Source organism: Artibeus jamaicensis, unplaced genomic scaffold, assembly GCF_021234435.1.
Source record: "Artibeus jamaicensis isolate MK-2021 breed Jamaican fruit bat unplaced genomic scaffold, CSHL_Jam_final contig_332, whole genome shotgun sequence".
NCBI classification, from domain to species: Eukaryota; Metazoa; Chordata; class Mammalia; order Chiroptera; family Phyllostomidae; genus Artibeus; species Artibeus jamaicensis.
The window spans coordinates 38462064-38479140 of record NW_026521788.1 but is presented as its reverse complement, the minus strand read 5'-3'; the positions used below and the strand labels follow the sequence as shown (position 1 = coordinate 38479140).

At 44.8% G+C, this 17077-nt stretch overlaps 2 protein-coding genes across 2 annotated transcripts in view; one reads left to right on the top strand and one right to left on the bottom strand.

Moving 5' to 3' along the window:
* Positions 1-1376: 1376 nt before the first annotated feature.
* NPY4R2 (neuropeptide Y receptor Y4-2) lies at positions 1377-8088 on the bottom strand. Its single transcript, XM_037150704.2, has 2 exons — positions 8004-8088; positions 1377-5579 (listed from the first exon to the last, which is right to left on the bottom strand). Exon 2 carries the CDS (start codon positions 5537-5539, stop codon positions 4412-4414), a length of 1128 nt encoding a protein of 375 aa, XP_037006599.2. The 5' UTR covers positions 5540-5579; positions 8004-8088; the 3' UTR covers positions 1377-4411.
* LOC119053220 (myosin light chain 6B-like) overlaps positions 8016-17077 on the top strand; it is a 33643-nt gene continuing 24581 nt past the window's right edge. The window contains 1 exon segment of the mRNA XM_053663860.1: positions 8016-8213. Coding sequence (XP_053519835.1) covers positions 8016-8213 — 198 coding nt within the window.

Genomic DNA, 17077 nt, shown 5'->3' with positions numbered 1-17077 from the left:
TCATTCTGAATGCAGTTTGAAAGCGAAGTTTACAGAACTCACCAATGAATTGGATGTGGGTTGTGAATAGAAGGTTTATCCCAAAGACTGTGGCCCCAGCAGATTAAAAGAGAGCCATTTAATGAAAGGGGGGGACTGAGAAAGAAGAGGTGGAGATGCAAATCAGGAGTCTGCTTTTGAAATTGCCAAGTTTGAAATGCTAACTAGATGTTCAGTAAACACAAAGTAGGGGCTGGGTGTACAAATGTGGAGAGCAGGGAAAAGTTCAGACTGCAGATTCATATTTGGGAGCATTAGACAGTTAATCCTTCAATTGTGGTAAAGCCAGGAGATTGCATAAGCCCACCTACAGAATGAGAGCTGATGGGACTTCACAGCTCCTGGGGGACTTGCCAATGCTCCAAGGTGAGGGAGACAAGTATCCAGGAAAGGAGACTGAGAAGATGGCAGGGGAGAACAATGAGTGTGGTGTCCTGAAAAAGCCACAAGAAGAAAGAGTTTAGAGGGGTAGAGATTGGCTAACTGATGCTGCTGGCTGGTCACATAAGACAAGACTGAGAATTGACCATGAGGTCTGGCAACATAAAGGCCACTGGAGACCTTGACAAGAACTATTTGGATGAACAGGTGAGTACAAGAGAGCTTGGAAGGCAGGGAAGCAGAGATTTCAAGATTAGACAAGCCTTTTGAAAAGTTTTATGTAAAAAAAAAAACAGAAAACTGACGATGCAGGAGTGACTTTCATTAGTAGATGAGGAGGGATGTGACCCAGTGAACAATGGAGGTTTTCTCATCAAAGGTAATTCCTCAGCAGTGGTCAGGGTAAGCAAAACCAGCACTAAGCAGGGGGTGCAAACCATTCCAGCCTCTTTGGAAATGTTTAGCAGCACGCATCAAGAGCCTTTAAAAATGTCCATGCCCTTTGACCCATTAGTTCCACTTCTGACCTCCTCAGGAAATGATTCCAAATACAGTTCTCTGCATAGAAGCTTATAACAGAAATATATATAATAAGCCTAGGAACATCTAAATATGCCACAATAGATGATGATTAAGGACACAGGATGGATCTAGTCACTGAACTATCAGCTCTGTGAAGATGAGGATGATGTTTATTTTATCTACCACTCTATGTGGTACCTACTATGTGTCTGACATATTTATTAAATGAATGAATAAAATTCTTACAAGGTTAATCAAAAAAGGCATAAAATAATCCTTAAATACTATATATAACTATGCATACACTCACAGTATGATCTCAACCATGTTAAAAAAATAATAAAATGTAGTACTAGACACATAAAAACTAAAGAAATTACTCCATAGAATGTAAATAATGATTCTCTCTGTGTGATGGAACATAATTTCCTCTTTCATTTTATTTTTGTATATTTTACATATTTTCATGAATGAATATAATTAGTTTTATAATGAATAAAACAAGTCAAAGTCTTTTCTTTAAAAAGGAAGAGCTAGAGTTCAACAAAATTCAAGCTCACGCCATCAGAATTTGATAAGGCTTTGCACCTGCTGAGAGTTCCCAAGCACTTTTTGTGGGTGTGAGTTTCCACTTCCAGCCATGGTGCTCTTCTGAAGATGGACTCCTCTCATTACCACCAGGAACAGATCCTTAGTTGGGCTAGCAAAGGTCCCTCTGGGAGCTTAGAGAGATTCTGTTCAGAGGAACCAGCTTTCACTGCAGCATTTTCTAAACTCTTAATCAGTTGTCAAAAATAATGTCCAGCAGGACAAAAAAAAAAAAACTTGATACAGTTATAAGTGAAATAGAACAGATACAGAGGGGCATGTTCATAAGAATATAACTATGCAAACTGTTCATTTAGCAAATATCTATCAAAGGGATGAAAAGACTTCAGAAGAAATATATCCTCATATGGCCAGAAAAGAGACAAAGAACCAAAACTGAATTCACCTTTCTGGCAATATCATTTTAAAACCATACCTCCAGAACTAGAATCCCTAAAGGTCTACCCCAGATCCCACAATGGGTATCTTTGCGTGCTCATCAAGTGGTTTCAGGCTTCAGAACAATCTGTTTTTTTAGAGCAGAGCTTCTCCAATGTAAATGTTAGGATTGCTAACTTGGAGATCCTGATAAAATGCAAATTCTGATTCAAAGGTCTGGAGTGGGAACAGAGATTCTGCATGTCTAACAAGCTCTAGTTGATGCTAAGGCTGTGGAACTCCTGGTGCGTTCCCTGGGTGCTAGGTAACCAGGCAATTCTAAGGGTCATTAGGAACCAGGAGCAGGAGACAGCCACCCAGGCAGGCCATGTCAGCTAAAGCAAGGCGAGGAGAGCACAGAAGACAGACAATGAGTCCTTCACCCAGTAACCCAATTCCTAATGCCTAGCACCTTCTCCAGATGCATAGCTTGGTCCCCAAGTCCCCAAGCATGCTGGCACCCTAATGCACCCATGTCCTCAAGCATCCTGCCTGACGCCACTTAGAGGAGTGATATGAAGTAAACTCCAGGAAATTTCATATGATGTGGAGGGGCCTGAGACCTCCAATTCCTTGGGGAGCTTGGTCAATGACATCTTCCTGGGATGGATCCCCAAGGCCTTTGCTGGCAGCTGGTTGCCTGGAGCAGCCAGCAACAGATGGCACCAGAGGACAAGCACAAGCTGTGTTTAAGAAAGCGGTTCAGCAGTCTATCCTAAAAAATAGGATAAAATTGAACAAAGGAACAAAATGGCAGATGTGACCAAAACCTAGGACAAAGCAAACAGCTCCAGGAAGGGAGCTGATGATTTAAAGTACACTTATCTTGGGTGATGGCTATACAGGTTCTTGGTTAGGGGCCAGGCCAGAAAGACAGTCAGATATGGCTGTTCAATTTTCTGCTGCCTTGTCCTTTGCCAGATCCCCTGTGTAGAACCAGCCCCAGGAGCCTTACAGTAAGGCCCTTGAGGATTCTGGGCACCTAAATACCCTGCCCTGGGAAGCCATAATAGGTCCATCCACTGTTTACTCTGCTGGAGGGTCAGTGTGTCTCAGTCTATAGGCCAGGTCTGGACATCCCACCCAAAGTGGTCCATGAGCAATCTTGATATTTTTTTCCCTGCAAGGATGAGCTGTTTGATCCACACACAGATGAAACCTTGGATCTGGCTCAGCATCCAGAAGACTGGTCCATGACCTCTATGGTGAGATATGCATACTTACCATAGCCTTTTCTCCATTTTCCCTGGCTAGCTGGAGGAAGGAGGACCCCCTCCCTACTCCTTTTGGCCAGTGCTCCATTAAGCCAGACTCCAAGAACTCCCTGCTCCTTCCACAACTGAAGGCCACTGAGAGGACCAAAGATGTGAGGAGGCTTTGAAAGAATCATGACACATCACCTAGGGCAAGTCAGCTCAACGGTCAGAGGGTGAAATGAAGGGGGCTGAAGTCATGGCCTTGAGTACTATAGGCCTCAGCATTGGGTCAACACTAAGGGGGGTCACAGAGTCTCTGACCTGCTGCCTCGTTAAGAGAGACCCTGGGAGGCAAGGGACAGCAAATGATAGAGTATGGCTGCAGCAACCTCAGTTCTTCCCATTCTGGAGCATGACACAGGGCACATGTGCTTGGCTAAGCAGACACCTTTTCCATCAGCCTACCATGGTAAAACTTTCTGGAGCTCTCTTCTATGCCAAGACCTATCTAAGGTATGGGGGATACAGCTCTATGACAAATGTCACATTCAAGGTCCTGACAATCTTTTCAAGGGGAGATACTTAAAGGCTTATTTCCATACAAGATGGCAGAAATAGTGAAAGAGAAAAAGAATGAAGTAGAATGTGAGTCCTGAACTTCCTGCTGCTCAGGGTTGATTTGCTTACTGTAGAGGAGTGTGAGGACCCAAGGCTGCCAAGATCTGCTCTCTGCCATTGGGTGTGTTAATCAGGTAATAGTAACCACACTTTCTTGCTTCCATAGAATTCTTTACAACTTAAAAAGGCCATCGACAAAGATTATCTCTTACAGATTTTAGGGGCTGACCAAGGTCCAGAGCTCAGACTCCACATGCTCCTTCTCACACCCCACAGAAGCCTTGCAGTCTCATTAGTAGACGTGAAACTCTGGGGTTCCTTGGACAGGCATCTGTTGCTGAGTTACCAGAATGAATCCTGTGTGCTACTTGCAGTCCATCTCTGGCTCTGACATCTGCTTAATCTGTAACCTAAAGAATTCAGACTCAGAAGTCCCCCAGGAATAAATAGCTGAACCATTTGAATGTCAGGCTTCACAATGCAAATAGAGGCAAAAATGGGCTTTACCAACCTATCTCAGCCCCAGAAAGCCAGTAATAATGAAGTACCACCCTCAGCTTACAGAGTGCCCACTTAGCTAAATGAAGGAGCCTGGCAATGACTATGACAAGGAGAAGCTCTGGACCTGGCTACATGGGGCTGGACCTGCCACTGAGCCTCAGAGACCCTTTGGAGACTTCTGTGTGTACTGTGGACAGGGGCAGATGCTCAGACTCCTCCACAGGGGTGCTATGCTGGCAAGTCAGCACCAGGACCTTGACCTCCTTCTTGAAGTTAGTGTTAAGAAAGCCATAGATGAAGGGATTGACACAAGCAGAGGCCATGGCAAGTAGGTGGCACACCAAGAAGATGAGGTTGCCATGACAAATGGGGATGGCCTCATGGTACCAGTCCTCTAGGCTGTTGAACACATGCAGGGGCAGCCAGAGCAGGGCAAAGGCAGCCACCATTGCCAAAAGGATCCTGTTGATCCGCTTCATCTGCCAAGCCTGTGAACTGTAGGTGCCCTTGTGGAACAACTGTTTCCGCTGCCTCAGGCGCTGGTAGATGCGGACATAGCAGACCAGGATGAAGGCCAGTGGGATGCAGTACTGGAAGAGCAGCAGGAAGGTGGTGTAGATGATGCGGTGGTGGTTCAGTGGCCATGACTCAGTACAGACCACCTTATCTGCCAGAAATTCCAAAGCCTTGGAATGGTTCTTGTGAAAGACATTCTCTAGGACACTGTTGGCCAGAAAAGGCAAGGAGAGGATGCAGGCAATGAGCCAGATGACTACAATCCCCAGGTAGGCCTGGAAGACACTGGGCTTCCAACCTGTTGGGTTGATGATAAGCTGATGCCTCTCTAGGGCCACAAGGACAAGCGAGAGGATGGAGACTGTCACTGACATACATTGGATGAAGGCTGACATCTTGCAAAGGACCTCACCAAAGACCCAGTAGTCCATGATGGTATAGATGACTGTGAGCGGCTGGCAGATGAGGCACATAAGAAAGTCAGAGAAGGCCAGGTTGGCTATGAGCAGGTTGGTTACATTGGCCTTCTCCTTCTGCCTAATGGTCACACATACCAGGCAGAGGTTGCCTAGGATCCCCACAATGGTCTCAATGCTGTAGGAGATGACAATGAAGACCATCGGGTCTACAGAATCCCGGCAGTGGTCAGAGAAGTTGTACAGGATGCCCTTTGATTTACTCCTGTTTTGAACATGTGGGGATCCTGGGAGCAGCATGGACAGAAAGTGAGAGATGTTCATGGTGCATGTGAGAAGGTTCCAGAAGATTCAGTGATGACACCTGCAAAGCAAAGAAACAAATGGTACTCAGGGATTGGCCACTTTGTGAAATCCAGGAAGGAGCAGGGTGCAGGTAGACATGTTTACAGTTGCTTTGACCCAAAGGCTGGTACTCAGTTTACCTGAGACTCAGAGACATAAAGCTACTTGCCTATAGTCACACAATTAATAAACTGTAATAAACACCAAATTCAAACCAGGTCTGTCTGATGCCAAAACTTGTTCCAAAAATTCACCATGACCTCAGGCCTTGGAGCAGTTTTGATGATAAAAAAAAAAAAAAGTTGGACTGTTGTATGCAAAGTTTAGGGAGAGAATTACTCAGGGCACATGAGTAGAATTCCCTTGTCACATTTTATTCAAATAAAGAAAACATTAATGCTACCATGTGCTCAGGTATTTCCATGGCATACCATGTCCTTAAGGATAAAACCAGAATCTCAGGGCTGACACACAGCACCGTCCTGGCCTCAGCCATTACTTGCCCTACCAGAATTGTTTTTCAGATGACACATAGCGAAGTTGAAGACTGCCTGGAATGCAAAAATTGAATCATCAACACACTGACTCTCTCTCCCTGCCTACCGTGTATACACACATGCTTGTTCAAGTTCATGGGATGCCCATTACTCTCCATAGGGACCCTCCATACCTATGCTCAAGTTGTCTGAAACAGTTTTCAGTTCCCAAATGCACTAGCCAGGTCCACATCTCCATGCCCTGGCATAGCCTGTCCCTTTTTCTCTGGTGCCTCCTCAACACAAGGGATCCTCTGCCAAGTCTAAATTTGGACTACAGAACCTACAAGTGGCAATGCCAGTGACAGATGTTTGGAGATAGAGAGCTACCACATCATTTCCCACACCACTGTGACTCACCTTTGTCATTAGTCCCCTAGGCATCATTAATACTACAAGCAGTTTTCAACCTTCAGGAAATATCAGAATCATTCCAGGAGCATATTGAAAGTACAGATTCCAGAGCCCCCTACCAGGATGTGCATTTAAAGGAGTATGGGATGGGGCTCAAGAACCAGTATTTTAACAAGTGGCCCATGTGATTCTGATGCACATGGTCCTGAGAACTCATTTTGAAAAACACCGTTCGCAAAGGAATATCCTATTTCAGATATACTTTAAGTCTCATATAATGGTTATGTCTATTATTGAACATATATCCGTTCTTCATGATCAAGTGCTAAGTTAGAAGAAGCTGTTATTACAGAGTAGGGGCAAAATTAACCAGAGATCCGTAAAATCTATTTGTCAGTTGACATAAATGTCACTTACCTTGCATTTGATCTGGCTTATAAAAATGAATCCCTTTTAACCATTACAAGATCAAGGCATGGATTCTGCCCACAGCTCACAGTACGGTTATTTTAATTAACAAATCTCATAGGTAGGAAGTTTTTTTCTGGCACAAGAGTCATCTGGTAAAAAGGAGCATTTGGACTGAACATGACAAAATGAAACATACCAGAGCCAAATGTAAGGTTCCAGTATCTGAATCAAAAACATCCACAGGTGACAAAAATTGTGCCAGACACACAGTCCTTTATCAGAGCAGCAAATGAGATGAAAACCCAAGACTGGATGACCATCAGCCACAGTTGAGTCAATGGTGGGGACCCACACCAATGGTTCCAAACTGGTCAAGTGCAGGATGATTAGAGTGGAGTTACCACATGGGGAAAACTCCAGAAAGTCCCTCTGCTTCATTCACTCATCCTCTCAGGGGACTTGTGTCAAGCCCCATGCTACAAATAGGGCTGCAAGATGACACATACAGCCATGTCCCTCCCTGACCAGAGGTACTGACAACCAGGAAAGCAGATACATCTCAAAGCCACATTGCCATTGCCAAAGGCAGTATAAATGGAATGTCTGTGAGCTCTGGATTTAGTTTCCAGGTGGCCCTCAAGACAAGGTGGGAACACCTGCAATCCTGGGGAAGGCCTCCCCTGCAACCTGCTTCCTGTCATCTTCATCAGTCAGATGAAAACTAACAAATAATAAAACACTATCGATCTCCCATGAGGTAAGAATGGAGAGGGACGTCTGCTTTGTTTCCTGAAATGTCAGTGAACAGCTCCAGTCTCCTAATAATGCTCGAGATGCCCAAACACTTTCCATGCATCCCTTACATCCTGTACTTGCAGCTCACAGGTGAGGTGGTATGCCACCCACTGTTCAGGTGAGGACACTGAGGTTGTGGGAGCCCAAGTCCACATGAAGTGCAAGGTGCTCCTGCTAGACCCAGTTGTGTGGCTCTGAGCCCCGGAGTATGTGAAGCCCCCTTCCCAGTCACCTGTCAGCAGGCAGTGAGCGAGACTTCCCTGGTAGGCCCCTCGAACCCTAGCCCAAGCCCCTCCCACCCCGGGACTGTGGGGGCGCGCAACGTGAACCCCGCTGGCCAACCTCACCGACTCTGGCGGATGGTCCAGGAGCCTTCTGCGTCAAGACCGGAGCCGTCCTGCCCGTCTGACATCTGCCTGCTGTCTGCTGGACTATCTCCGGTGCCGCCGCTGCCCACGTCCGCCCACGAGAACGCTCAGGCTTCCAAGGACCCTGGCGCTTGCCCAGGAAACCGCGCCTCCCGCCCTCCCGGAGCTTCAGGCCAGCAACCAGGAACGGTGATCTCTCTCTCTCTCTCTCTCTCTCTCCCTCTTCTTCCTCCTCCCCTCCCCCTCCTCTCCTTCCTTCTCCTCCTTCTTCCTTCTTTCTTCTTCACCCCCCCCATCCTCTCTCTTTCCACGGGACCTGGCCCAGACCTCCCAGCCACTCCCCCCACACACCAAGTAACCCCAGAGGTGCCATTCATGGCGCTGCCTATGGGAATGGCCCTGGTTGTGAGCCGCTGCCATTTATAGGATGCGTGGACTCTACAGACATTACCCTATTTGATCATCACCACAGCTCCAAGAGGTGGGCATTTTTCTTCCTGTTTTACTGTTGAAGCCAAATGAGATTCAAAGATTGAGCAGCTTCCCCAAAGTCACCCAGATAAGAAACGCTCAGATCCAGGCTGCCACACACCTAGATCTTTGCTCACTGGCCCCTGAGGTTGCATTTGCTGTTCCTTCTTTCAGGACGCCTCCTCTCCCTGACTTGACTGCCTGGAATACTGCTTCTCTTCCTTCATATCCCAGGTCATGTCCCCTAAATGGTGACAAGTTCCTGCAGCCCTCCATACTCTGTAGCAGAAGCAGGTAGTGTAGCCTGGTTGTATGTTTGCACAAGCAGCCTTGTCTCCCCATGTCTAGGCGCCGTTCATTTCTCTGCCCCAGAGACCAGCATGAATCCACACATAGCACAACATCTGACAAAGGAAGGAAGAAATGCATTAGCAGGCTCTAATTGTAATGATGGGTTCCTGTAGTCTAAAGTGCAGAGTATTCCCTGCACAGAAACTACTCAATGATAGACACCTATTCTCTGTACAGGCAAGAACTGACACTATCACCTGCTCCTCTTGGGGCAGGTGTGTAAGGTCTGAGCTGTCTTGCTGATGACCCCTCTGGGGTCTTGCTGATGAGCCCTGTGAGGCAAGCTGTCATGTGGACGTGTTTGGGAACCACTGCCAGGGTGCACAGACCTGAGATCTAGCCCACATGGGTCAGAACACAGAGGAGGAACTGAGAGGGCAGTGAAAGTAGTGAAGGTGGAAGCATCTACTCTAATTCCATCCTCAAACCCACTTGGTAAAGGATGATCATCTCATTTCACAGGTGAGAAAACTGAGGCTCAAAGGAGGGACTTTTCTCAGTCAACCAATTTATAGGTGGGGGAGCTGATATTTGAACCCAAGTCCAGGCTCTTTCTCCAGAACTTAGTGTCCCTGATAGAGGGAGGGAGCTGCTCACAGCAGACATTCCTAGTGAAAGCAACACTACAGGAGCTGGCTATCAGACCCTTTCTGTTTGCTGGGGAAGGAATCAGCACCCCCTGGCGGCAGCAGAGTGCTGCACAGAGCATAACTGGAGCCTGGGAGCTCCCCAGGAAAGCAAAGCCCACAAACAAGAAGCTGGGATCTGTGCTTCCCCACTCACTGAAATGGGGCCAGAACCACAGTCTGGAAAGTCCTACCAACTAGCCAGGCTATATTCCGCAGTCTCTGGTAAAGGGGTCAGTAGGGGTTTCCCTCTACCATAAAAGTGGTGCTTTGTCTGACTTAGACATTGACCCTCAGTAGCTTAGTGATAGACTTCACTTCCCACCCCCTTGGGAATGTTCTACTTGAATCACCTTGGAGTCAAATGGGAGCACTAATTCCTCAGGTATATTTGGCTCTTCCTGTGTGCTTGTCCACCTCCCTAAGTTTCCACCTTTACCTCCTACCCCAGCTTCCCTGCTAATGAGCAATCCCTATCAATTCCAGTGTGAAACTCTCTAGCCTCATGGCACCCACACCTCTCACCTAAGTTAGTCTAACCCAGTCCTAATAGGCCCCATATATTCATCCATGGTGAACTTCTGAAATCAGTCTGCCTTTATCTCTCCTTAAGCACTTCTAGGGTACTCAGACTTCTCCTTCACTTAATCTCTTTAATTAAGGGAATACCATTGCCTTTCACATATCCAGGCTTGTGTGGATGTTGTTTCCACTGCCTGGACTCTGAGCTCATTTTCCACTTGGAAAACTCCTGCTCATTCCTGGAGACCCAGCCCCATATAACCAACCCCCTGTGAAATGTTCCAAATCCTCCATCTGCTCATCCTGAGGGGTGCAGACAACTTTGTCTTACACAAAGAGCTCTCAGCCAGCTGTCCTGCTTTTTTCCTGGAAGACCCATAGCACAGGAAAGCCTCATCAACTATTCAGAAAAATCCACTTAGTTTCCTACTCTTATGAACAGAGAACCAAGGAATCCCATATGGTTAGGAAATCTACAGCACAAAAGAGATAGGTCAAGATAAATAAATAATTGACCTTTAAAGAAACTGAAATAACTCAGGGAATAGAAAAGAACTTTAAGAGATGAAAAACTTCCATCAGTTCTTAGATAGATTAACAAAGTTGTTGACTCCATAAACCACAGCTGATTGCTAGGAAATAAGAGACCAAGAAAGTAAAAAGGACCCTTGAAATTAAACACACGACTGCTAAAATTGAAAAAATGTTTTACAAGAAGGGATGGGAGGACAAGGAAATGCCTCATAATGTAGAGCAAGCATGCAAAAAGATGAAAAACCTAGGAGCAAAAATAATACATGTAGATAATGAATGTAAGTGATCCATCATCCAATTAATAAAATTTCCAGGAAGGAAGAACCAAGAAAATGAAAGGTAGCGTATCAGTTATAGTCTAAGTGGAGAACAGAATTTGGCCTCAGATAAGTCAAATGAAGAATTGTTAATGGGAAAGTAATGTACAGGGTTAAGGGAAAACTCAAGAAATGCTGAGGCACCCAGAGACTAGCAGAAGCCATTACCACCCTATAGCTAAAGGAACCAGGGGGGAAATCATGTCATCAGAACCAGGGAACTATGGAGAAATGGCCACCCTGTGAGCTGCTGTAGTCTGGAGGCATCACCAGAGACTCAGCACTGAAACAGAGAAGTAGGAAAGCAGCATATCAACCCTCTTCCACTTCAGTCTCCTAAGATATATAGATCCCCAGATATGTAAATTGAAAGGACCCTCTGTGTGCTGCTCTATACCTATACATGTCACCAAAATTTTAGAATACCAAGGATAAAAGGAAGATTCTAGAATGATCCACAGGAGGAAAAAGGGTTTTGTTTCAAAAAAATAGATGAGACTTGTCAGCAACACAGGATAGAAGACTATGACATGATGAAAATATACTTTTAAAACTCAGGGAAATAAAGTTTGAACCTAAAACTCTATTCTCAGCCATAACATCATCCAGTTTAAGGACAAAATAATAATATCCCCAGGTATGTAATAACTCTTTCCATGAACCCTCCCTAATGAAGTTAAGTTAGTTTTAAAAACACTCCAGCATAACTGACATTAAAAGCAAGAAAGGAGACATGAGATGAAAGAAATGGTGAACCAACCCAGGAACCTGGAACTTTCTCTCTTTATCCATATAATAAACTAGCATTACTTCATCCTGGGATTAATTTCAGAGATCTATGACATCATTAAGACCTCAAAGATGCAGAGACAGGGTGCCTATCATATTCCTACTTGACTCACCTGTTTAGCCTGTGAAAAAGTTGGTAGGTCTTGGAGAATGATTGTGGATTATTATCAATTTAATCAGTGTTGACTCCTTTCAGCCACTTGTCCATATGTGATACAGAACAATTCAGCCACTCTGGCACTTAGTACACAGCTATTTATCTGGCTTATGTGTTTCCTCCTCTATATCAATTAGAAAGGACCATCAGAAATTTGCTTTCACATGGCAAGTATAACAGTACAAATTCAGTGTCCAATCTCAGATTTCATCTGTTCTCTAGCTTTTGTCATAGTGTAGTTTACAAAGACCTTGATCATCAAAACATCTACAGATACTATGGTCCAGTATACTGATAACAAGGAAAAACATAACTAGAGGTTGCTAACAGGAAAAACATAACCACAGGCTTCCTTAAGACACATGTATTCTAAAGGATGAGAGATATACTCCACAACAATGCAGAGACCTATAACCTAATTGAAGTTTCCAGAAATCGATCACACAACCTGAACTGCCCACCATAATGTAGGTATCATCTGGCTGTCAAAATAAAGTTGGGCATGCAAGCAGCACTTTATTACCAGGTGAAAGTGGTAAAGATGAGATCAGGCCTAAGCAGATTCTGAAGGCACAAGAACTTCAGGAGCAGGCCACTCAGACTCTCACAGCTTCTCCCTGGCCTATTGGGGCCTCTCCCTCACCCTGTACCTGTGACTACAGATAAAACACACAGGCCTGGTGACAGGTGGTTCTGGAGGGTGTGCTTGGACCAACCAGGGACAGACTGCTGCAGCCTCCAGTCCCACTCAATAGTCTCCCTAAAAGACCATAGAGAAGGGAAATGCTCCAGAAGGCAGAACTGCCTGCTGCACATCTGGTGTCCACATGGTTCGTTCTAGTTTTCTTCCTTTCAATATTTGTAACTGTTCTCTCCATGAGTGAGAAAACTATCTACCATTACTCTTAATATATTTGCTTTACTTGTTTGATACGCCTGCATGGAACTGTTCTCCCATAACAGAACAGTGCCTCCCACCAGCACATCACTGTGCTTGGCTCTGGCACTCCACTGGATCTGTTCCCTTCTCTCCTCTGGATACCTTCTTCATTGAATTTGGGCTCTAACTCCCTGTATTAGGCCACCAATTCCCCACCCCCCACCTCACATGGACACTCTCTTTGTTCTATTCCAGCTCTGAAACAAGAGCTCTTCAAATATGGCCATACAGTAAATGTGACTTTTGCCTAACACTTTTCTTCTAGCTTGTTTTTTCTTTTCATTTTATTTGGGGGATATTTCATTTCTGCATATTCATACATTCACTAATATTTGTTGTCTCTTCTGAACCTCAGTATTTCATTCTGATTCTCCTTCAGTTCTTTAATTACCTCAGTTTATCTCTGAAAAATCATTTTTATTTTCACTGTTATTTGAATAAATGTTGAAAACTGTATAATTCTATGCTTCAGGTTTTTATCTCTCCTTTTGTTTTTCTTTAATTGCAACTCAGTATATCTGTAGGTGGATTTTTTAAATATTTTTTATTTTTAGAGAGAAAGGAAGGGAGAGAGAAAGAGAGGAAGAGAAACATCTGTGTGAGAGAGAAACATCAACTGGTTGTCTCTTGCACATGCTTCGACCAGGGATGGAACCCACAACCCAGGCATGTGCCCTGACAAGGAATAAAACCAGCAATGCTTTGCTTTGTGGGAAGAACTCCCAACCAACTGAGCCATACTGGTTAGGGCTATAAGTGGATTTTTTAATTTGTTGATAGTCCATGGTTTCATCCTGTCTCCTAAGTCTGAGAAATCATATATTTTTATCAAATCTAAGAAGTTCTACACTATAATTAATTCAAATGCTTAATCTCCTCCATTCCTTCCATTTCCTCCTTAGAATAAAATTAGATTATCAGACCTAATTCTGTGTTTCACCTTATTTAACAGCTTTGTTTGAATATTCTACTTCTTTGCATATCTGAACTGGGAAAACATGTCAGCTCTACCTTCCATTCCTATGCTTCTTTATCTATAATCTGGTGTAACTCATTAAATGAGTGTTTAATTTTAATTTTTATATTTGTTTCTTCTAGTCCTAATAGATTCCTATATAATCCATCTGTTAAAAATCAGGACATTTTTGATAATGTATAATTCTTTGATTTTGTTTTTAATTCTGTTAGTTTTTTAAATATTTAAAAGACATTTATTATTATGACAATTATAGAATCTCAAGTGATTGCATATCTAATGTGACAGAAAAATACAGGTGAATTTCTGTTTATCTAAACATCCATGAACTCTGCTCCAGTTACCTGCATCTTATATTTAGTGGATTGCAAACCTCATTTCCTTCCTTTTATTACTCTTGCTTTATAAAATAAAGTGCATTACAAATGTACATTTTGTAAAAGTGAGATTCAACTCCTATTTGGACATGTTTCTATGAAGGGAAAAGCAAACTAATTTATTTGCTCTTGATATCATCATAAACGACTAAATTAACCATAGGTTGTGGAGTCAATGGACATGGCCCTCCCCCTTTCCCATGATTGAGGGCTGATCAGATGGCCACTTGCCAAAAGGAATGTGTTTTGTTTTGGGAATGGATTGCAACTCCCTCCTTATCTCCTTTTGGGAGTGGCTTCTTGTCCTGTGACTACTTCTTGCTGCACGTACACACTGAAGTGATGTAGTTTAGAGTCACAGGTAGGAGTCCCACATGCCTCCTTTGTCTGGGACCCCTTATAACCAAGCCTCAGACTGGAGGAGGTGTAGTCTCTCTCGCACCCACTTGCTACCCCTCAGTGCATGCTCCTGTAATGTATTAAACAGCATGTCCTCATCTCCTAGTCCACTGGATAGTTCTTTTCAGAATATCACAAACACATAAGTAGCTCCTTGGTTTGGGGATCCTGTGCTATATAGATCTTAGTAAACAGTTATGAGCACTTAATTCAGATGATCATATCACCATTCTAAAATACAATTAGGATCTTCTTATTAAGGAACAAGAGGAAATGGAGGAAGGGGTAAGCTACCAGTATAACCTCCACCACTATATTAGTGAGTTCTCATTTCCTGTATACATAAGGATTCCTGAAAAGGGCAGTACACAGGCATACAATATGCTAATAAATGTAGATAAAATCATGGAGACTTAAAGTCTAACAGGTGGATAAAAGATTTGACAATAAAATCTAATGTGTGTTTGTTGTTGTTTTAATGCCCCAAGGGTTATGCTTTTCATGTGCTTAGGAGATTTTCCTGTCTGGACCTAAGGATTCAGAATGAGTGCCAGACCATGCTGTCTTGCGTTGTCCTGGCCATGCGGTTCAGTGAGTGTGAATGTTAGGAGGATCCTGCAGTGATCTTGGGATTTTTGGTGCTGTGAAATAGTGACTCTAAAAGTCCCGGTGTAATGGCTGCACTTGGGTATACAAGTTGATTTGGATTTGTGATAGATTACTCAGCTACCCCATCTGCAACCATGAATCAATGCTGAGATTTTCATAACAGGTTTGAAACATAGCATTTGTTTCTTTTAATTGAAGCATTAGAGCAGCCCTTCTGAGAGCGGGAGCAATGTCTAGCTCATTAGTGTCATCCCCATTAGTGTCATCAAGTTGCTGAGGATGTGGAGGAGGCTGCTGCCAAGAAGCAGGACCTGCAGTGTCTATTCATGCATCCCCCAGTGAGCTCAAAGTGAAGAGGGATGTGGAAGAGTGTTGGACCAAAGCCTCCTGGAGGCCTGACCTTGGACCTCCCTTGCCCTCCAGGAAGAGGCTGAGGGCTAAGTCGGGACAGAGCAGGAACTCATACCTGTCTACCAGCACAGCCTCCCAGGGTGAGCCTGAGGACCCCCAGAGGCAGAAGGGCTGAGCCATCAGGAAGCCATATAGGCTATCCAAAAGGAGAAAAAAGAAGAGGCTATAGCCTCTGTGCCCTCTCTGTCCAAGGTGAGCTCCCCCAAACCCTGCGGGAGTGACTGAGAGCAATGATGGCCTGCAAGTGGGGCTGTGGCTACTAGAGGTGAACCAGCAGGACCTGCTCAGCCTTACACACCATGAGGCCACACAAGGCAGTTGACACCCTCACTGTGCCCATTTTATGAAGCAAGCATTATCCAGGCCACAAAACCACAGAAATACACTACAAAGAAAAAAATTATAGGCCAATATCCCTGATGAATTGTAGGTCATTTATTAAGTATGTCTCCTCCCCCCACCTGCAATGGCTGTTGTCACTTCAGGTGTCACCCCAGGAGAAATGAGTGGTATGGGCGCTTTTAATCTTAGGGACTCAGCTCTCCCCCTCTCCCTCCCCTCCCCCTCCCCTTCCTGTGTCCCCAAGGGAAATGGCAGGAGGACTCACAGGTACTGATACCAAAGCTGCCACTTGTGCATGGGCAGCTCTGCTCCCCAGAGCTTCTCAGTTTAATAGAACCCCTCACCTCTTTAGTCCTACACAGTTGTGTTCTCTAGGGCTGTAGGGCCAACCAGGGAAGCAGGGGCCTGCCTGTCAATACGCTCATGGCCCTCAAGCCAACATTGCCAATCCTCAGCAGATAGGGAAGCACCTGAAGGTCCCTGGTGGATCTGCATGTCTTCTGGCCCTTGTCCTTGCAACCCTCCCCCTAGAACTGTGGCGCACTGGCAGATACACACCACCCCTGCACCACTGGCAGCTCCAAGTGTGTCCTAGTAACAGGCACAACAGTCAGCTTTTGACTTTCAACAGTGTTGACAGCTAAAGGAGTTCGCTGGGCTCTCTCTCTCTGTTCAAGGACAGACCTAACCCAAGTGCCCAATGGACCATCACCTGGGCAGGCTCTACCTCCACCCCTCAAACTGGGTATCTAGGAGCCAGAACCATGATCATCTTTTCTGCCATTTTTCCTTATTCCACCAGCAGCAGCAGGACCCAGCTGTTCATTTGCCACTCAAAGGCAATGGTAGGGTAAATGGAGGCAGTCTGGCTTCCTCACCCCAGTGTCTGGGGAACTAAGGGAGGCAGTTTCCCATAACCTTGAGATGGTCCTGATAAGTAGCGTTCTCATAACCTTGAGACTGGGTCCGATAAACTTCCCATAGCCTAGAGTGGGATCACATGAATAATATGAATCTCTGCTACATAATATCTTTTGTCAACCTGCTGGCTTTGTCTATATTCTAGTACTTAAGGGGGTAGAGGCTCCTCACTGGGTGCCACACAGGACAAGTGACATGTAACAGGGACATGCAGGGGGACACACAGCTTGTAGCATGCATGCATTGCCCACCCTTGAATAAAGGCATCCCAATGGTTCCATGAATATTTTTCTGTCTGTCCAAATCCAGAG